Source organism: Culex pipiens, chromosome 1 (assembly GCF_016801865.2).
Source record: "Culex pipiens pallens isolate TS chromosome 1, TS_CPP_V2, whole genome shotgun sequence".
In the NCBI taxonomy this organism is placed as follows: Eukaryota; Metazoa; Arthropoda; class Insecta; order Diptera; family Culicidae; genus Culex; species Culex pipiens.
Window position 1 is genome coordinate 121,996,879 of NC_068937.1, and position 23,050 is coordinate 122,019,928.

The 23,050-nt window shown below is 41.7% G+C and overlaps 1 protein-coding gene across 3 annotated transcripts in view; it reads left to right on the forward strand.

The window, feature by feature from the left end:
* Nucleotides 1-10,717: 10,717 nt before the first annotated feature.
* LOC120423831 (RNA-binding protein Pasilla) overlaps nucleotides 10,718-23,050 on the forward strand; it is a 45,458-nt gene continuing 33,125 nt past the window's right edge. Inside the window, exon 1 of one of the 3 annotated variants that reach the window (XM_052706326.1) lies at nucleotides 10,718-12,106. In XM_052706326.1, the coding sequence (XP_052562286.1) occupies nucleotides 11,980-12,106 (127 nt within the window). In that variant the 5' untranslated portion in view covers nucleotides 10,718-11,979. The remainder of the gene's footprint in view (nucleotides 12,107-23,050) is intronic. The other 2 variants (XM_052706327.1, XM_052706323.1) reach the window with 2 other exon arrangements.

A 23,050-nucleotide genomic window follows, 5' to 3' on the forward strand; every position in this document is an offset into this window, starting at 1 on the left:
TAAAAATGTTGATTTTACGAACAAGATAAAGTAAGTTGCAATCAAACAATTAGTTCTTATATTTGAAAACTCATTTTACTAGCACCATTTTTGAAAATTCTAATTAATGTCTTGTACACAAGTTTGGATGCAAGTTACAGTGCAATCGCCCACCACCAGATAGAAGCACTGGCAATGAACACGCGCGTTTTTCGACTCACGTGGCCAAGAATGTGAGCTTTTGCTGCCGATGCTGGCGCAATTTTTTTCGCATGGTAGACTAATTACTTGCAAATTGATGATTAATAGTCGCAAAACTGTTTTTTTTAACTCTCCATAGAGCGAAATTCTAGACCAAGTATTGCAATCAATTTGAAGTTGCTTAAATCCAAAATGTATTTTTGTTTAAACAAAAATCATGAAGCATGATAAAATTTTAAATTTTCAAGATTAAAAAGGCGATGTTGTGTTCAAAGTTCTACCTACAACACCCGCACCGAAGGTTGCCAAAGTTGCTTGGCTGAATAAAACAACCAATTTACATAACAACGTGAAAGCCAGCTAGCCAGTAACAGCGGCTGGTTTCACAGCTCAAAGTCTAATAGAAATCGGTTCTAGATAGACGAGCCGGCTGGCTAGCTGTCAGAACGCAAGTAGCAGCACAATGTCAAGGTTTGAGCAGCCGGCACTACACAGGCCGGTAAAGATTAGATTGATGAATGAGTGCGGTGCAAACACGATTGCCTGCCCGAAGTGATGAACGAACTGCAGTGTGAACTTGGTGTGTTGATTGTGGTTAATCGCATATCGGTTAAAGCGCTTGCGTGGGCCTTCCGAACGTTTGGCCTTGTTGAATAAAATTTGATTATTTTTACTTTAGTTTCCGTGATGCAGTATAATGGATAGTAAAACTTGGCTTAAAGACTTAATAACTCTTACAATCATGAAAGATACTTGCAGTAACACGAATGTTGCAATGAAACCAAGTATTTTATTTGAAAAATATATATATATTTTTTAAATCATGTAGATATACTAATAAAATTACTAATTTGAAGATATCGTGATTATGCACGGTCTCGATTTAGCGATTGAAAATAGAAAAAGAAATCAGCTGAAAACAATTAAAATTTAATATGCATTTCCATTCGTTGAAATCATGATAAGCATGATTCGTTTGAAGATTTGATTTAAAGTTATTGTCCCACACAACCCCTTCCCCCAACCCCTAAAAAAAATCTGAAAAATTATGGAGTTAAAAAAATATTGACTAAATTTAAATTTCATTGAAAAAACTTAATAAAATAAATACTTTTTAGGCCATTGCTATTTTTTTAAGTTTACGTCCCTAGACTGTGACCAAAGCCGAGGGAGGTAAAAAATAAAAAAAATAATACAGTCTCGCTTATCCGAAGGCCTCGGAAAAATTTCACCTCGGATAAAATCTTGGGATAATCGAATCAATTTTATTTTTTTGTCTCGTTGTCTTATTTTTGATTATTCTGAAAGTATGTACTCCTAATAAGCTACCTCTCCACCAAGAATGAGCAAAAGTTACTTCAGTAAAGTCTGTTTAATCATGATTTTAAATAAAGTAACATAAACAAAATCTCTGCCATCAGCATTCCCTGTCAACCTGTCAAATAAAAGACTACATGAACCTCGTGACGAAAAAAAAAGCATCATGAAAAAAGCGCCATGTACATTCGGCGGAGAAAAACGAATCATAACAAAGCGTCCCCCTCAATGACAGCAGGGTGATATAGACGTTGGTGATTTCAAAAGAAGTTATGTTTGTTGTTCTCAAATAAAATTACGGAAATAATGTTTTTTTGAATTTGGATGATCAAGTATCAATAAAAGCAACGTTTTTCATCGTTTGTTATCATTAGAACATCTTATTTTGCTTTTATACTAAAATGGGAATTGAAAATGGATGCTCAACATTCAAATGCGTTTTTCTCAAAAAGGATGGTGTGTACATGATGCTTTTTGAAATGTTGGCATCGAAATATGATTTAGCATTTTTAAATCCAAGATGGCTGCCAAAATGGCGGAGATGAAATATTGTAAAAATGCATTGTCAACTAATCAAATTTGTGTAAAATTGGGTCGCAGAACTCGAAGTTGATGTTAAAGGTAAGAAAATAAAAAAATACTACGAATCGTTTTGTTCATTATCCGAAAGTCCCATACAAACCATCGGATAGTCAAACTTCGCATAATCGAGTCTGGACTGTGTACAAATTTAGATCACGAGCTAAAGGTAAAGCTAATTGAATAAGACAAGTGTTTTAAAATGCACTTGTCCAGTTGTTTTGCAATCATTAATTTTTATTTTTTCGCTAGAAAAAAAAAGTTTTTGCGGTTCTGTTTGTCCATCGGAATTTCAAAATGCATTTAAGATTGTCTTCAGTTGATTAACTCCAATTTCCATTCAAATTTGGAAGTTTTTAGAAAAAATATATTGGGGGTGACATCTTTAGTTTAACTGTTTGAATTACTGTTATGTTCGTAGGGCAGCGAATGACCAAGAAGGTTAAAGCTACCAGAAATAAATGAATCTAGATTAAATTTTCAAAACAACCTATCCCTCATGGGTTTCCTATGCAGATAGGGCCTTTTGAAAATTTAATCGAGAATTAACAACAACTAGATTTATGTGGCTTTGCCAATATTTTGAAAAAAAGGTATTTTTAAATTGTCAACTTGGCCCGTGTTTGTATCTAATATTCCCAATTTTTTTTATGAAATAATTATGCTGTAAATTTGGTAATGTTCCACAGTTTCATTAGACACTCTTTGTTCCTACTCAAGAGCTACCCGAGCAGACGGAAATAACCTGGGAATAACATTTTTTGATTTTCAAAAAAAATAAGCCAATAACATTTTATGTTATTTATAACAAGATTTGTTATTCATCGTTATGAATTTTTTGTTATTGGATTGTTATTGTAATAACAGACTTATAAAATTTTAAGTTATTCTTCGAACAAATCTTTGTTATTATTTTTAGTTATTTTAACAACTAATCCGATCATCCCAATAACAGTTGGAGTTATTCCTCCATAACAAAAAGTGTTATTCCCAAGTTGTTTTGGCTTTCAACCAATATCAGACCAATAACAAAATTTGTTATGATAACATAAACTGTTATTAAACCCTTATGCAAAAATTGATTTTTCAAGAAGATTCCATAACACTTTCTGTTATTTTAACAGTATTTGTTATTGAAATGGAATTTGAATTTTGTTATTACCGTCTGCCCGGGTAATAACTTAAGTTTATTTTTAAAATAGACAAATTGGATTGAAGGCTGTATAATAGATATAAAAAGACTACCAATCAAACAAAAACTAAATAAGATAAATGTACATGAACATACTCAAAATATTAAAAAAAAAACAAGAGAAGTTTAGTTTTTTGAAGAACACAAGTTACTCAAAATGATTACGAGAAAAAATAAAAAAAAATGAAAAATTGGGCTGTAGAGGGTTAATTTAAAAGGTATTTAAAGCAAACATCAAACAATACCATAAAATATATACCTTTATCAGTAAAGTGCAAAAGCTGCTGTCTGATTAGCACACGTCCCGCGACTCACAATTCTTCTGGCCCACGGCCAGCCAGAACCAGGTGACATAAATAAAAGCCCACCCAAACCGGACGACGTGTGCGATTCGGCCAATTCCGGACCGACCAGTTCGATCTGGCGCCGAAGGTCAACCTGCTGCTAAACGCCTCCACCGCCTCCACATCCGACCTGATTCTTGAATTATGTAGAGAATGACAGCAAAAGGAGGGGGATGAGTTCTAAGCACGTAGACTAGGGGAATCGAATGAGGCACTAAATTAGCTTATAATCAGCATTTATAGTGCTGTTGGCCTTGGTAACTGCAAAACTTATTTTGGTGAGGGTTTCAGAGTTCAAAAATCATATTAAAATTGCTGTAAATTTGAATTGTTAAGAAGACGGAACTTAATTTTTTATATATCATATTGCCCCAATCTCCTCTAATAGCTGCGGTGTTTCCAAAAAAGGAACCGCTTGACAGCCAGCCGCTCCTTGTTTTCGTTCGATATATATTAATTTTCGGGTCAAGCCCGTATGAAATTGGGGAGGGAGAGAACTTCCCTATCCTCCACAATGTTGGCGGTGTTGATATTGTTTTCATTCTATCAACCTTTGGTGGCGTGAATTACAAATCAACTTGGCAGCTTGCGGGGAAAAAAAGCCAAATCGATTCCGGAAGCCTCGAATTATTGGTGCAATGAAAACTATGTCAGAGCTGCTATGCATAATTTGGTTTATAACCAGCAATGGATCCGGAATTTGAGTGCATGCACTTGATCTATTTTCATTTCAATTGAGTTGCATACAAAATTAAATTAAAGTTTGGTTGGTTTTGTTCAAAATGTCATATGTCAAAATGTCATATCCTTTTCTGTTTTTAAAACTTTGTTGTTTAAGCTAAAAAGTTTAACTTCACGCACCGTCATCAAGGGCCTTAAGGGTGCACAACAACCAAGGAAGTTGTTGTCTTCTTATTCCAAAATTGTTAAACATACGGACCCAATCCTGCAACAACTGATTGTGAAAATAGTCAAACTTTGTTGTAAATAACTTTGAAGACAGTATTTTAGGGGATGAATAAAAATTATATCGATAGTTCCCGTAGTTTTGAAGATACTAGAATGTCTATAACGAAAATCTTGGTGCAAAAGCTCTGGTTGATGTGTACCGTTAAAAACATTTGGTAAGCAAACCGTCCAATAATCACAGGTCACTGGGTCAAAATGCTGTTGAATTGACATTAGGTATGGTGACCAACATAATGCATGAAATTTTTATTTGAAAATTATAATCTAACAGTAGTTTTGAAGCCAAATCATAAATTACAGCAACTTTATGCAAATTTTGTGACAAACAATATTTACAACAACAAAAAACGCTGAAGTTTACGTAAGGTCGTCAATGTACACAACTTCAATGACTCATGCAAATCGTGCAAAACAACGCAACTGTGCAAACCCCCTACCAGCCGACTTCCCCTCGATCGATCGCCGTCTAATGCAGCAAAATGCTCCTCAAGTAAATGCATCCATTGAACACGAGTGATGATGAGGGTCTTTTTTTCTCTCTCGCGAGCTCAATTGTGCATATACTTAAGTGTAAAACTGCCCGCACAACTCATCGATGATCATGATCGGCTTTTTTTCACCCGCAGAATCACCTTCGCCTTAACATTGAATCGAGAAACGATTATCGCTCTGTACGGTGGGAGATTTCCATAAACGCCGCAACATCAATCGGTCAGCTGCCAAAATGGCGTACGATCGCCATCTTTATAGCATTCTACGGCGCCATTATGGCGTTCGCTGTCAAGGTCAAAAACGCGATCGATCGCTCGCCGCATACCGTTCGTGTGCAGAGGTGAGAATGATGATAATTATGGCAATTTTCGGAGATTCTCGACCTGGAGCTGTTTGTTTGGCAGTGGTGCATATGGCTAACGTGGAAGGAAGCGGGCAATTTCCATCATACGGTTAGATTGTGAGAGGCCGGTTGCGCAACGGTGCATCGCCGGGCAGATGAGGGCCGCATCGATACGGAATCGTGCAGATCGACGCGATTAATGAGTGTGGACACGCGAAGGAGATTTTTCTGCAGTTTGAGGGACCGATTTGACAGTTCAAGAAGAATGATATATTTTATAGCAACGGCGCCATTATGGCGAATGCTTCACTTTGACAGTTGATCAGTAATCAGTTGTGGGAAAGAACACATGCTATGCTCTTTATCAGTCCACAAACTATCGGACTATCTCGCCTTGCAGTCCATATATAGGTCTAACCGCACCCAAACGACGTCAGAATCGTAGGGAAAACATCAATCTTATCTCGAACCGGGTCCACACATATGTGTAGGCAACCGCTTGATGATGATAAGTCATATCGTACCACACACTCACACATTATGACGAATTGTATGGAGAAAAAAAAACTTCCAGGACGGGAAGTACGCTATTGAACAATTTATTACCACCGGGAGTAAGCCCTTCCAAAGCCCGGTGTATTACTTGCGAGCCTCGTATTCCTCAGCTCAGAGACTATCGCGGGTGTACAACAGAGAAGCAAGATTAGATAACGAGAGGTAGCGCCTCTATTTATAGAAATCTATCATTTTGCCTTATCATTTTCCTTTTTTGTTCCTTTCTCTTTGGGTGTTTACACTCATCGTCGATAGAGTTGTGTTTTTAGTGAGCAAGACTGAAAATATCAAAATTGTAAACTGTACCATTTGAAAAAAAAATCACCCAAATAACAAGCAAAGCTACACAGCAGTTGTTAGAAGTGAATGAAATGATATTTTTCTATTAGTATAATTAAGGCTACCAAACCCTTGCTTACCAAAATTCCGTACACTTTGCCGATATGACTCTATGGTATAACAAAAACTGTCAAGGAATAATTTATATAAATTTGAAATTAAAAATATAAAACTGTCTCGTTTTTACATTTTACAAATTTCACTTTGCTTATGACTTGCACGTTTAAAAATATTCACAAAATAAGCCACGATTTGCTGAATCTTCATGTTCTCCCATTTATTTGTTAAACGTTTAAAAGTTTTCGAATGTCAAGTTTGCTTATAAAAATAATATCGTTCTCATGAAAACATTTCGACAGTTTTGTGAAACACAATAGCTTATATTAAGACCTTTAAAAAAAAAAACTCTAGATTTGTAATTAAAATGTTTACAGGTATTCACAAGCTGTAGAAAACCTTTGGATCTTTCATAGGATAAATATGTTTTGTAAGGAATTTGAAAAGAACAATAATTGATAATCAACTGTGAACTGAGGAAAACCCGGAAAACTATCCGAATCATCTCTTTAAAACAAATTGACAGATAAATAAAATTTTCTAATTAGAAAAAGCTTTGGCCAGATCAGAAAAGCAAGTCAATTTTAAAAAGTTGTCAAAATTCCTTACAAATCCGTATTATGCGAAAAATTCCGTATATACATTACGACCAGTTAAAAATCCGCGGAGAGAGTCGAAAATCCGAACGGTAAGGAAAAATTCCGTACAGTTGGTAGCCGTAAGTATAAGTTATCGATCAGACTAATGTAATGCATTTTTTAGTTGATATTGTTTCAACAAATTCCAAAAATAGAATTGTTTTTTTTTTAATAATATTCATATAATTCAATTTTGCATTTAATGTTATCTAGGCAGATCTGAAGAAAGGGGATGAAGAAATGTCTTCACTGTCAGAATAACTAAATGTAAGAACCTACTTAGGTAAAAACGTGATTTTCAATATTTTCTTGAACCATTCTTGTCTGTTCTCGCCAAAGAAATACAAAAAGTTTAAGTTAACAGGCGGCTCAAAGTGTTCATTTTCTAGAGTTTTTTTAGGTAACAGGAGACGCTGCAGTTTGACGTTCGCCTTAAACCGCCATTGCCATATCTACGACAACCGCACACAAAACAGGAACGTGTTGATTTGAATAAAATATTTATTGAGTGATACCCACTGTAGCCAACAAAAGGGGGAATATAGAATTACACCTGTCGTCCCCTGACTGAGTCTATAGTGTGGAGTTCTAAACATCTCCAACCAACGCGATAGCGTACCTGTATAGCTATGACCGAGGCAAGACCTTGGTTAGACATTGCTATTTTTTATTATAATGACGTGATTGCTGGCAGTAAAATGAGCGCGGTAATTACCCACGGACAGTTGGCTGTCATGAATGTTGGTTGCTGGAGCTCAACTCCGCGGTCGGTGCAGCAGCCAGGTGATGAGTTGAGGGATGGGAGCTGTCTTCTCCGCAGGTTTATAGGTTTGTGCTGACAATTATGATGACGGTGATGGCCAACTAGGAAGATTAATTCCCGGCTGTGTACGATCTACCACTTTGGGTCTTTATGGAAGCTGCTTCTAACATGAGAATTCATATGTTTGTTGAGTTAAACCGATAAACAGTGATGAAATAACCTCCGTTTGATAGATATGTCAAACCTGTCATGCATGTACCAATTGTTCTACAGAACGTTTCAACCTAAATGAATACGACATTTTGAAAATGTACTCTGCAAAAAGTATCTACGGGTAGCGACTGCCAGTAATTTGTAACAATTTCATACATTCCGACCGACCTCGAAGCAATTAATTCACGTGCTACCAGCCAACCAGCAGCACGTCGCCGCCGTGGTCGTTGTCTAAAGTGGCTAGAAATAGCCCGCGTAGTACACGGGCGGCAATGACAAACAACACGCGTTCATCAAAATAGATCACCGCGTACAAAAGCGCGCGCGCGCGATCTAGCAAATGTGGCGCAACGGCATACCATAATGGCGGTTGCTATAAAAATCTACGAGCAAATTAGGTGCAGATGCGACACTTGTTGCACGCACGCAGTTTTGTTTACATTGCAGGTAAGCTGGTCAAAACTCGGATCCAAGGGTGACGATGTGCTCTCTTTGTTCAAGTGGGTGAAAAGTTCAAATATTGAAAGCACATGTATCTATGTGCGGGGTCGAATCATAGACGAATTATCAAGACTGAGTGAGATGGTAACTGATAGAGATGGTGTTGTTGGTAAACGTCGCACGCATGTATTGGTTTCGCACCCTACAGTGTGCAATCTTCGACCACTCATTGATACACCGACTGTCAATACACGCTTCTAGCATAATAAAAAGAGTTGAAAACGTGCGTGAGCGCCGTTCCCGACTTTGATGGTGAAACGTGTACTTTCTCCCGGATCGAAGTCAAAGAGAGAGAAAGAGATTTTGGAGCTCACTTTCTTCGCACTTCATGGTGACAGTGGTTGAGTTACCAAAAATTGATGACACATGCGTAGATGACGCATCCGTCAATGTGAGGTTAGCCCTTTTGTTCAATACTAAAGTAATCTTTCAAGTAAACTTATCTGGTTTTAATGCTGAAAGAAAGATTTTCCTAACAAAAGAAAAGAAATCTTCCGGAAACTTCATAGAGGGTATAAAATAAAGTAACAGTCCCGACTCTATTTTCCGAAGCTCTGCTTACAACTTTAGGATGCAGTTCAGACTCGTTTATCCGAAGCCTCGATTATCCGAAGTTCGATTATCCAAAGCTTTGTATTGGACTTCGGATAATCAAATCACGAACAAAAATTTGTCTTGTATTTTTATTATTTTTTTACTTTTAACATCAAATTTGAGTTCTGCTACCCCATTTTAGTAAAATTTGAATGGTTGATTGCCTATTAAATTAAAAAATGCATTTTTTCAATTTTTCATCTCGCCATTTTGGTCGCCATCTTGGATTTCAAAATTCTAAATCACTTTAGAGTAGTTTAAGGGTCATACTAAAGCTCAACAATCAAAATTAAGGCAACGAAAAAAAAAGTGTGATTCGATTATACGAAGTTTCGATTATCCGTAGTGAAATTTTGCCAAGGCCTTCGGAAAATCGAGTCTGGACTATATATATATGAGATCCGGCTTCTGAAATGTGTATAAATAACACTCTTAAGTGCTCATAACTTTTGATAGGATTGTCAGATTTTCGATGTTTTAGGCTCATTTAATAGGTCTTTGAATTATATAAACAACGGGACGGGTCGCATGATGGACTCGGACATGATTTTTATCGAAATATCAGATATATCAGGCTCATTTATAAGTCTTTAAAATACCTTTCTAAAAATATGTTACCATGCGGGTTTTCTTACAAAAACCACTCTTTTTACAATCTTTAGCCATAATCGTTTTTTAACATAACTTTTGAGGTACTTTTCTAAACTGCAGACCAAAACGGTCCAGCCAGTCCGGAGATAATCGAGTGTATTTTTTTTTTGCGCACGGACTCACATCCAGACACACGCACAGACATTTGTTCAGAATTTGATTCTGAGTCGATAGGTATACGTGACGGTGGGTCTACGAGGTCGAATTAAGAAGTTCATTTTTCGAGTGATTTTATAGCCTTTCCTCAGTAAGATGAGGAAGGCAGAATCTTCGGATAATCTGGGTTTCGGATAATCGAGTAAATTTTAGCCAAATCGAGTCAAATTTTACCACACAGTTTGTCACAATTCTCTTACTCCCTCACCGACGGAAACTTCTAAAAAGAGTGGCTCACCAACACCACCACGCTCTTCCATGCCCACATGGAAACCCGCATCCGCACCACAAACCAGAGGTTTCACACTCGTTCGCGGGCCTTAATGTGTGTGGGAATAACCATCAGCATGAATTAAACATTTCCTCCCATTCATACCGACACACACACCACACGCACACGATCAAAATGTGTTCTCTGCAGCAGCTACAAACATATTGCACCCAAATAAAGCGTTTTTGTTCTGTATGTGTCACGGTCACTCACCACATTCCTTCGCCAGGGGGAGGCACTCACTCTCTCTTGTTCAGAGCCGAAATGGTGTGTACAAATATCGTTCTGACTGTTATTCCTCTTCAATAGCTGTGTAGTATATATTTTCAAAGAAAATCACAAGAAAAACGCTTGAAAAGACAATACATTTAACCCTAAGATAGTGTTGCTATGGTGAGTACCTAATTCCGCTGAAAAAAATCCGTCACCAATTTGGACTAGGTCCGACATTGCCCAATCGCCATCGCCACTGTGTGAAGCGCGAGAGTGAGTGCCGCACGACGTTGCTGAGTGCCGACGATCGACAACCTGGTTAGGCCCGTTTCGCGATCCGACCCAGTCAGTGCGCTCTCAACACTGCTGCTTCACACACATCGCCTACTAATCTACCACACCACACGTCGTCGTCGTCGCAGTCATCGCGTCGTCGCAAGTCACAAAAGTGTGTTGTCAATTGGTTGAGAATAAAAATACAATCTGGCCACGGTAAGAGAAACAGAGAAGGAAAAGAGAGAGGGAGAGAGACCAAACAGTGACAGAAATTTTGGGAAAAATACAAAAGAGCGAAGAGACTCGAGCTCGCGCTCGTGTGAATGTTTTGCGTTGCACTTGCGCAATAGGTGTCGCGCGCGTGTGTCGCGGGCATGTGTGATAATAGGTTAAAGTGTGTGCGCTCCGAGTAGCGCTGTCCACTGCTGAAGTGTGTATTTGTGTGAGCTCGCGTTAGAGAGAAGAGAGTGCGCGAGCAAAAGTGTGAGGATTTTTCGGTGTGATTCCGTACCAGGCCGTGGAAGAATTCTGTACACCCGAAACGCGCCTACTGTGCTGTACGGTGAAGACGTATGTGTCGTGCGCTGCTGTCATCCCTGTGTGTCCGCTGCAGGGAGCAAAAGTTGTGACATTTCGTGATTTCTGGGTTAGAAAACGCAAAAACAGCAGCAGAAAAGTGGTCGTTTCGACGTTGAGCAACATTGGTCAGAACAGACCTGTAGTGTTTATCTTAAAGTGTGGGGGTGTGATAAGACGGCGAAGATAGATGCGTCCGACGCAAAACTTGGTGCAAAATTTTGGTGAAATCAATTTTCCTCCTCTGCCAAACGCGACGGGGGAACCCGTTTCTCACGACGACGGGCTAAACGTCAAAAAGTGAGAGTCGTCAAAATCTAGGGAGCTGCGAGCAGCGCTATTGACCACCGCACGCGTGACAGAGAGAGCAGACGAGCCAGAGCTTTATGAATAACCGTCGTCGGTGTGAACGAGAGAGGCGACGAGCACAAACGCACAACACCAGCAACAACCATTCTGCAGTGAGCTTGAGAGCGAGAGCAAACGAGAACCGTACCCGTCTTGCTCTGCATGAAGTGACCATTAGTCGCTCCTGCTATCGCGTTCCGAACTCGCGGATGTCCCAACCATCGGTAGTCCGGTAGAGGAGAGAAAGTCCTACAGACCAACTATCAACACACGCTGCTGTCGGCCGCTGAAGCAGTCGAACAGACTCCAAAACATACCAACATCTGGGGAAGTCCACATCTTCCCTCAATTAAAAAGTCCTCCGAATCCCACGGCCTCCAAAGTGTATTCCCACGTGGATAGTGTTCAAGTTATGGCCGCTGATGCCGCTATGGATACAACCTGCCCGAGTCCCGAGCTAGGGGACTCCCGGAAGCGACCCCTCGACGACGGAACCCTGGACGATGGAACCTCCAAACGGTCACACTTCAGCACCAACGGTAAGTCGTCACCTACTGAACTTAGCCCCTGTTCCGATTTTAAATGCGCCGGAATCCTCTCCCGCTGTCCATCTCACATCTTAAAAGCTTCCCAATCTTCGGTTTCTCTCATTTCGTGCGTGCGTGCATTATTACTAAACCCACCTCCCTAAACGGTGCGTTTAGCACCGCACAAACCATCACATTACTCACAAGAACGCATGCACACACAGTCCAGTGTGTCTGCGTGTGTGTTATCGCTCTTGCCGTCAACTTTTTTTTTGTGTTATCAATTGCCTCACCACCACATCACACCACATGGAGTCATCGCCAAAGAAAAGAAAGAACGAAGAGTAACAATCGAACTGGATGGAAATCCAAACATAAACGCGATAAGAAATACCATTTCATGTACGCTGCGATATCACCACAACCACTAAACGCACCCCTGCTGCTACTGCTGATTGCAAAACAAATCATGGCTGAACATGCGAAAGAAAACAAAAAACCCTCACGAAGACTGTCTAGAAACGTTGACGAATTGGACGTGACGAGTTCTCTCGGTGATGACTACGAAGGTCGTTCTTAAACAGACATAGTTTCAAAAGTTGTTTTGTTTTAAACAGCTGACAATGACAAGTCACGCACTGCTGTTAAATAAAAACTAAGCTGTGCATATGATTGTTCTTGTGTCTGATTTTGAGTAAGCACTGTCAAGTGGTTCAAAAGAAATGATAGTGTATCGTTTTGATTCGCTACATACAGCAAACACTCATGAATACTTAAAAATTGAAAACAAAGAAACTCGATGACACGAATCACATCCGTCTGCGATTGAGCATTCTTGATTGATATAACTGGCGTACAGAAAACATTCAAACAAAATCAAATTAATCTCAACGATTGATTTGAATTACGATTCTTTTAGGGAAAATTATCCTTGCTAAACTTAAAAATGGAGCAATGTCTTAACCTACATCGAATTCCACCTTCACACAACCACCTGTTTGACCTTCACCGTGCCTATCAGTAGCAGCAATGGCACCACCACCAAAATACCTCCAAATAATAACAATCAAACAGCTCGTGGCACAATGCAATGCAATGCCACAATACACACCACCAAATCTTTTGCAACGCCGTTTGATTCGCGAACGAGCCGAAAAACTCGTCTTTTGTTGGTCGCATCGCTATCGACGGTGGCGCATCAATAAAACGAACGATCCGAACCACGAACTCACTCAAACACGTACAACTAGGGGCCCTCGAAAAAAAATAACAAAAACTGTTCCTTTTTTTTGGTAGCATAAATAAAATAAAATAAACCAAACGTCAACATTTGACATTTGACATTTCGCTATTTGCTAAAGTTTCTGTTCAAGTTCAGTATTGGACGGGTCCTGTATAGATAAGACAAATGACAATATTTACGGTCGCTTTTGTTTTCGATAGTCATTCCGGCGCGTCAGTCTAGGCTCGTGATAGGGCGACAGCAGTCGCCGATCACGTGGTCACTGCAAAAAGGTGGGAAGCGCCAAAGTCAAGGTGGGACTGAATGGTTTTACGCCCAATTAACCTCGTGTTACCCGCAGTCGATTGGGTCAAGTGAAAAATGTTGATTTGTTTTCTTGACTTTCAAACTAGAAAAAGGAAAAAAATAGAGAGGAGGAATAAGGCTAAAGATTAGGGATCAAAGTGATAACTAAAAGGTGGGAACAGAAGTGGTAGGTTTTGCAAACGAGAATAGAACTGTGTCAATAGAACATTTCCACCCCGTAACTAGCTCATATGCAAAAGAGCTTGCCCACATCCAGTGGGGGGCTCATGAAATATGAACCCGCAATACTAAACTGGAAATGCAAGTGCACACGGTATGTTTACACCCTTTCCGGATCCATGTATGTACTAATACGCAATGTGGAGCAGAATGCGATAGATGTAGATAAAAATAGAGAGGACGAGAGAGTGCGAGTACCACAAAGATAGGCAATCGAAACGGATAAAATGAAACGGAACACCAAAAGGCATCAGCATTGTGGCTACCCACTCTTCTCCTCATATACTTGAAATTAGCATCGTTTTGCATTTATAGCGACACTTGATTGACAGATGTGACAAAAATTGAGTTTTGACAGTTGGTACTCACCGAAATCAGCTGCACTATTCTGCATTCCACTTACCTTGCATAATGGTCCTACCAATCTGAAACACTTAAAACTTTACGTACCTTAGAGTTGAAGTCCTTGTTTGGGAAATGTTTGATTTTTTGCCAACTCCAACTTCCCCAGCGCTCAAGAGAGCCCCACTGGGGAGAAGTTTTGTGGAGATTGAGAATTTGTGTATACCTTAGAAGTGTACACCAATTGGGCTCCCCGACAGTTGCGCACTGAGCGCGACCTTGTACAAACGATTCGAGGAGCAAGAGCACACCAAACAACGTGTCTGTGTGTATGTGTGCGCTCAAAAGAAACTCCCAAAAAAATCGCCGTTCGCGAGTTAGAAACTACACGCAAAGCTGGGGAACCGCACGATAGAGAGAGTCGAACTGACAAGGTGAACGAAGCGGAGAGGTACGTCGCGGTTGTTCCACCGAAAGAAGAGCCAAATTGAAACAAAACGAACAAACTCTCCAAAACCGGACGACCTCCGGCGGCGGTGGTAGCGGCCGGCTGCCCCTGCTCCACTTCTGTTGCGGCCAAATCGCCCGAGCAAGAGAGAGAGAGAGAGAGAGCGAGCATTCTAGCCTAGTTTCTTTCCAAAGTGCATCAATACACAAGGTGTACTAGAAGGGTAGTTGGTCATATCTAAGTAGTTAAAATCTTTTTATTTGCACCAGGACCTCAATCAGACCAACTACCCCAGGTTCAAAACGAGAGCCGGGACAGGTCGACCGCAAGTTGAGCTGGCGCTTGCATTGCTTTGTGAGCCTTGTGTGGCGTAACCGAACCCTTACCGGTGGTTGCAACCATTCATAGTTGTAGCCCGGTTCTGAACATCCTTGAGGTACCATCGCCTTGCCTCGTCCTCTTCCCTTGACCCAACCACTCTGTTATTATTCGCAAACAGTACCTCCCTCTTCTAATGGTTTGTCTCACTGTGAGCTGAAGTACTAGTTTTATTTTCCTTTCCATTAGCTCGAAGTCGGATCGCTCGACCATGGCTTCGTGTGCCCCCTCTGTTTGTCATTATCTGTCTTGAACGAGAGTGTTCAGCTGCACTGCAACAACAACAACTGCTACCACTACTGAATAGTATGTGGGTTAGGAATTCGCGGACACGTGCGCGGGTGGATGCTGTGTATCTCCAGATTGCAGATGGTGTGTTGAGCAGCTGCTCGACACCCCCTCTGGCGAGGAATGCGAAGCAGTACCATATTTGGAGTTTGCTGGAAGGTCGTGACACCTATCACATAAGATGCCAATTCTAGAGTAAATTTTCAAAAGTGTGAACTTGAGTGCACACAATATTTTGAAAATTTGTTCAGAATTGTTTGACAGAGTTGACAGATTGACAGAAAACTTACCAGCACTACAACTCACTCGAACTCGACGTCCCAGATTGATTAAGGCACTTCACATTCAAAACATTCGTACTTACCAGACTTGTCAATCTACATAAGATCTGCGAGAGATACCTTGATTTTGACGTCCGTAATAGAAGTTAAGCAAATTTTATTATGTGCATCGTAACATGAAGCTGATGCACCTTCAAATGCTTACTCATCCAGAAATTCTGAGCCACATTAAAGGGTTTATTTTCAGTCCGCCTCAACTTTGGCAACTTAATGTTTACCTTTGCGCTCCAAACAAATGAAGAATGAAACTCATTAAAAACCCTCTTCACTTTCCTTCCGTCTGTCCACACACACACACACTCACACGTCACCCCCCGAGGTCGACTTCCTCAGCAGGTCAAAAGTGCATTCATTTCTACTTTTACCGTTTCGTACCTGGGGGCCCATTAAGTCAGGTCCGACGACGACGTTTGTGGCCCATTAGATATTCATTGACTTGGTGTGCCTGGATTTTGTCGTACCCCGGACCAAGGGTCAAAGCTCACTTCCGGCCAACTTCGGGTGACTCCCTAGTTGACAATGACCTGGATGCAATCTCTCTAGATTTATTCCGTTCTGATTCGGAACTTTCTTTGAAGAGGCACCCCCGAATGGTCCCTTCCGGCTGTCGCTTTTGGGCACCCTTTCTCGCTCTCGCCAAGGGAACACTTGAAGTCGGTACGAGGGGCCATGAATACATTAGCCCGGTTAAATACGCCAAGTAACACACGGTCGTACGCATTACCATTTTTCTGTTATTTTGGTGACCTTCTCGAGGCACCTCACTTCCTCACGACGTGTACAACTGCTGCCGGTTGGAGCTTGATTTATAATTCCGACACACAAACCCACTAGAAGGACTGGCAATGGACGACATTTGCGCGCCTGAATCGCTGCAAGACACGCAACTCCTTCGGGGAGTCCACGCGAGGTCCAAGCGGGCACGTGGACCACACTCGTCATTCTGGGACAAGGTCACTAAAGCGAAGGTGGGAAACTAAACTTCACCGCATTGTTTAGAATATTTGGCGTTCCAAAAATAGCCCCACCTCTTGGAGATTGCTGTCCCACCCAGTTGACAACAAAGGCCCCGTCGAAATCTGGCCAAGCGGGCAGTCCCAATTTAAAAATAATCACCCCGACAACGCTATAAACAATTCCCAGCCAATATCAATGACGGCGAATCCTTCTTGTCACTCCTTGACCGCGTTGGCAGCGTGCCCAGCCCCGTGCCCACTTCCTCTACCCTCACCTCGGACACCACCTTCTTGTCAATTGTCCGCATAGCGGTCGTGTCGGTTTCTGTGCCAAATGCAGAGGAGAGGAGACAGGCTAATTCTTCTGATTGTCTGATTAAAAATAGTTTCAATTGTCGTCCGTCGTCAAAGTTTGTTTTATTTTTTCATGTATCGTGCTTGTCAGCTGATTACCCCCTGCAACTCTCCCACCCGCCTTCTCCTTCTCCGCTAACGTCACACGTGGCACCCGCTCGCTCTCACTTCTCCCGTTTAGTTCTTGACATGCATCGAGCATTTTGTTTTATCGATTGACCTTGCACCAAACGCTGACGAGCACCAATATACGGCAAAACATACACAAACGTATAAATATTTGAGGTTATGAAAAATTTGGGCACTTTGATTGGCCAATTTGGCGCTGATTGTTGTTGTTGTGCCTGCCGCTGCTGCATGTATTGGTGTTTGCTATAAAACTAGCATTATAACACTAGTGGCGCAGCACGTGGCTTTAGCGAAGCTGTCATCTGTCAACTGTGGAGGGCGTTTTAATTTTAATTGTTTCGGAACGTTTTTTGATTTCGTTTCACAGAAACTGGGTCAGACCGAAATATTTGTAGTTTAGTTGAGCCATATTTACACATTGTTAAAAACACGATTTTTCAATTAACATGCCATAAAACAAAATCACGAAACCATGCGTGCCTCCAACTGTCAAACACGTTGCCATAAAAGTCGACTTAGCGTGTGCGACCACTACTAAGACGACCATATTGAACATAAATCTTTCTGTGTGTGTAGTGCACCAGTTGTTGGTCCAACTTTTTTGGCAATAAAGAATGAAAATAAACACATTTTTATACTTCCTCGCAAGGGGTATCAGAAGGAGGGGGGTCTCCTCCGATGAAATAAAGAATCAAAAAGAGAGCAAATAAACCGCGTCGAGCAGTGTGACGATCAATGACGAAGAAGAAGTTGAATCATAAAATAATTGAATATATATTTTTTTTTTCTACACGGACACTTTTATTTACGTTATACCTGAATGGCCTGGATTTGGTCGTGTTTCATTCGATGAACTTGGGGCGCGCGTGGGATGCAACTCCCCAGTTGGAACATTTCGTTTTATGGCAAAGTGTCGGTTTGACCTTCGTGCAGCCGCGATGGCTTCGACGGTCAATTAATGCTGATTTTGACACCGATTAGTCCAGGGGACACACCCGTCCCTGAACGGTCCTCATCGACGACTAGGGGATTAAAGAGGTCCCCTTGGTGGCTAGAAGCTATTTCTCGGTCGTAAACAAGCGGTAGACGATCGCGAGGCGATTTACTTTGATGGCCGCCAACAAATGGAAAGATTTCTTTTTGATACCTTGCGATACGTCACAGCGACAATTCTCACGCAAGGTTGAGACGTTCAATTAATTACGTAGATGCTTATCCTAGTGGCGTGAACATTGCCCAAGTAGAACACAATTTGTTAACTGGGTCAGATCACAGATCTGCGATTGCCGATAACCAGTTGCTTTCGTTCTAGCTCAAAGTGCGCGCCATTATGGCAAGTGTGGTTGACACTTAGTGGTCGCCATTATGGCAGCCGTTTAATCCACTGACAGTTCCCGACTCAACATATGGGAAACGATAAAAATTGGCACTAATCTCATTGAGGTTACTCCCCTTCCCGCTTACACCAGATATTGTGCCAAAGGTGTCACAACTCGTGTATTTTGGGCCCTCCCGAAGGTAGGCTACCGGCACAGCGCACATACCTCCCCCCTGCGGCAAATGTTTTAATTACACGAGCCAATTATTGGATTACGGCGCGGTCGGAGGTCAGCGCGGCTTCACACCTGCTGCCGCTTGAACTATTGCTGCCCTCAAGGAGCCCTAATTCATAATTTAGGGCGCTCTGAAGCCGCTGGATGGATGGCTGCACTTAACCGGAATTAGTGCTGGTTAGATGGTTGAGTGAATTGCATTAGCTATTCAAGGACGATTGAAGTTCTTTTGTTCCGTTTGCTGTTGTTGCTGTACTTCCCGTTCAGCTTCAACTCGCGTTGCTATGTGTGTTAACTTGTTTTCAAACTATAGAATTCATACTGTTTAATTTTAAAACTCGATAAGTAGACATCAGATTGTTCAACTCAAATGTTACGGACATCCCTGACTGACCCAATTGTTGTCACGCCTATCAATCTCACCTGACGTACAACTTTCTCATCTCCGCACGCTTTCAGGCTCAATGGGCAGAACCATTAAAAATAACTATCCGCGCGTTTTTTACCGACTGTCAAACGACGACATCAACAAACGCTTTAGGGACAGAACAAAAAAAAAGCAACTTACTCAACCCCCCTATTTGCCACACGCTACACTTTTCTAATCAGCAATCATCGTCACTCCGCCTCTCGAACCTCGTCCCATCCATGCCGTCGTCAACGGTGTTCAGTCTGGAGCAAAAAAGCTAAACCTTCTACATGTGAAGCTTCCAGCAGACGAGAAACGACTTTGAACAACAACTACTAACACGAAAAAATGTATGAAAACATCCCCCTGTATACTCTGCGACTATAAATATTATCGCACATGGTACCCGCGGACTCAATCGTCAGGTCCTGACCCGATTCAAATAGGATTCGCTTGCCATAACTATACATTCTGCAGTTCGAGCACGTTCAGACACTTGTTTCATCTCATGAACGTGTGTGTCAAACTCGATGCAAATGAATCTTCAGCAAGTTTGCCATAAACCTTAAATTTTATGGTTAAAGGCTCTTTTCTAATCGGGTACACCCGGCTTTTATGATTGTTACTGCGACATTTTGCTACTTTTTTGTCCGACTCTTCGGTGCGGTCATAAAATTAAAATATCAGGACAAATTATCAAACCACTACCACCAGCTGTACCCGCAGCTCTAGCTCCGTTTCATTCTTTCTCCCACTTTCCTATCGGGCGCGCTTGAACCACGTTATATTGGCTCATTTGAGCTCGTTCTGATAACGTTGCGCGCTACTACCGACACCAGGGCCAGTACAATCTTAATGAAACTGTATGAACAGCTTCCTGCGTCGGCCAAAACTCTTGCACACATCCATGCTACCGCGCACGCCGTCGTCGTAGTAGGCACAGCCCTACCGATTCAAATCAGAGCTCTCGCGGACGCGCACAACACCGCACCGTCGTCCAATTGTTTTCAATTGATTCTATTAACGAATACCAACACTCGAGCAAATCACAGCCGCCTACTTGTTACACACTTTGTTTGGAGGGCATCTGTGTGCAGCAGTGTAGATCTGTGGCAACCTGATGTGTGTTCGGTGTGTTAGAGTACCCGCGGTCGAGAGATGTTTGGTTAGGTAACCGAAACCCAACCAGTTGCGACCATAACGCGCTAGCTATGTCCCAATCGCAGCAGCCCTGTGTGCAAATGGAACCGCGGCTACCAGCCTAGCCTGCTGGTGGCAGTGGGTTTCGCTCGACTAGGCTTGCTGTGCGGTGGTGTTAATTGATCGAATCGACGGATGCGAACTTGTTTTGTTTTGAGCCTCTCGAAATTGGACGGAGAAGATCCAGTGGTGGTCCTAATTGGCGCTAATTTGTCGCTGGTGACGGCGTGAATGTCACGGAATCGGGGGGACAGGTTTGCCAAAAGGTGCGGCCAAAGCTTGGCTCGAATCAGCATGGATCGAGTTAAGCTATGACTTTTGTTTTGACTGGACTTATTTGACAGAATTGACTGGTTGTACTTACATGACAGACTCAGCTCCAAAACTCTTCCAGACACTCAAAACATACCTGCTACTGCTCGAACAAACCTTTTTTAAAGACTTGTTTTCTCCCTCAATACTCACAGTTGAAGTCCTTGTTAGGGAAGTTTGCACAATCTCAACGCAACCTTGATCATGAACCCTCACTTTCGATACCGGTGATCAAACCCCGTCAAGTTTCGTAAATTCGCGAAAACCTGCCTCGCAGCAGTGCTGCCAAATTTGGCAAACCAAAAACTGCCTTGCAAAAGACAACAATGCGGCTCAACAGTCGTCAAACATGAAGTGCCGCGCGTTTCAATGCCACGACATTACCCCCGTTTGTTCGGCAGTCACCTGTACGGGCTGCACTCAATTTCGCGCGGGTGTAAACACACACACACGGTGAAGGTCGCCGCGCTTCATTGCGACGCCCCGATCAAGATCCGCAAGCGCAATCGAAAGCGAGAGTATGACAATCAAGTTGAGCCAATTTCGGCGCGAGTCTTGTTGGGTTAGGCGACAGCGATGAGCGTGGGGTGATCTGCCGAATTTGGGAGTCATGTCGCACGGATGACGTAAGCTCGTCGAATAGAGATGGAATGCCGACGCGTCGCGAAATGTCACCAATCGAAAGTGGCCATTTGGAATTGGATCGTTAAAATTTGAATAGGAAGGAGAGCGCGGACCAGCTGACCACGGGTCTGCTGCATCGCGAAGCGGTGAAGCCTTACACTGCTGGTTTTCAGCACGATCCCGAGCGGTCAACGTGACGAAGCCCTTGGCAAGCGCCTTCCACGATTCTTCTATAGTTGCGCAACTCTCGGGCGCCCTGCAGGTTCGATTGGGTAACGCGTGCAGGTCATCATCGCTGCTATCTATTTAGTCCAGGGTGGCCACCTCGGGAAAAAACCGGGAAAACCGGGAAAAACCCGGGAATTTATTCCACCGGGAGAAAACCGGGAAAAACTCGGGAATTCGACTGACAAACCGGGAAAATATTTTAAGTTTAGTTAAAATTCGACAAATTCCTCTTAAATGACATCAATGTATACTTTTCTCTATTAGAATATTATTCAAGTTATTCTTAATGAAGAATTCGGGAAAATAATGTTTAAATTTGTGTAATAGACTCAAGCTACTAGGCTTTGGTTGTTTTTTTTTCTGTTGAGTATTCCATGATATATTTCTTTGGCGAGGGGGGTAACTACAATTACCACTACACCACCGGACCCGGTTTAAAAATCAAATGTTTGATAAGCTGCAATTTTTCCGATCAAGTTCGCGTGTCAATAGAAAATTTACTCAGCGCTATAATTTTTGAAGTCTTATATCAATAAGTATTGGAAGTTGTTGCCTTTTTATTCCAAAAAATGTCAAACTTACGGATTTAACCCTTCAACAATATGATTGTAAAAAGAGTCAAAATCTGCTTTATTTTTTTTTTGTAGACAGTAACTTTAGGGAATAAATAACCGATAGTTCCCATAATTTCGAAGATACTAAAATTTGCGTACCGAAAAAAAGCTAAAAAGCTTAGCATAGAATACAGCTCAGACTCGATTATCCAAAGGCCTCGGAAAAAAATAAAAAAAATATAAATATTGAAACAAAAAGCCACAGTTTCAACATTTGCATGAAAAAGTGTTTTAAAATGCATTTTACACTAGTTCAGTTGTTTTGCAATGTAAAATGTAAGATTTGGATGAAATTTTCAGCGTTTGTTTGTCAATACATGACATGAACTCATGCCAAATATGTGCCCTCTACGACAAATGGAAGTGGGGTAAAACGGGCTTTGAAGTTTGAGGTCGAAAAAACATTAAAACTATATGGAAAAAATCCTTCTGGCCTCGGGAGAAAACCGGGAAAAACCGGGAAATTGAAAATCCAAATCTGGTGGCCACCCTGATTGAGTCTATAGAGATAGAAAATAGCCCCAAGGCTTCGTTACAGTTTCGAAGGAAAGAGACGAAGCGAAGAGCCCACTAATTAGTATCGAATAGGAAATTTACGCTAATGGGTTGGTGACATCCCTTTCTTTAAAGAGAACTTTATAGCAACTTTTTGTGTTTCGGAGACCTCCAGAAAGGTTGTTCATCGATCATCTGAGCAGGCTTGTCCGGAAATTTCCAAAAACTTGTCCCACGCTGATGATGCGGTGGTAGTCCTTGAAAGAATATACTCCGCGGAGGACAGGTTTTGCTCAAGAATCTTCTGCCGTGTAAATACCTGAAACGAAAAACACACCAGTTAAGCAGAAACGGCCAAAACTTTTAATATTTATTTTTATTGGCACCGTTGGTATGCAAATGCCTGGCCAAACCAACTCGCACAACTACAGCAGAGTCCAACGTCTTAAGGTACGAAGGTAACACGAGGGCCAAGGGGACGGGCCAGGGGAATCCCCGAAACCATGCGTGGCCGCGT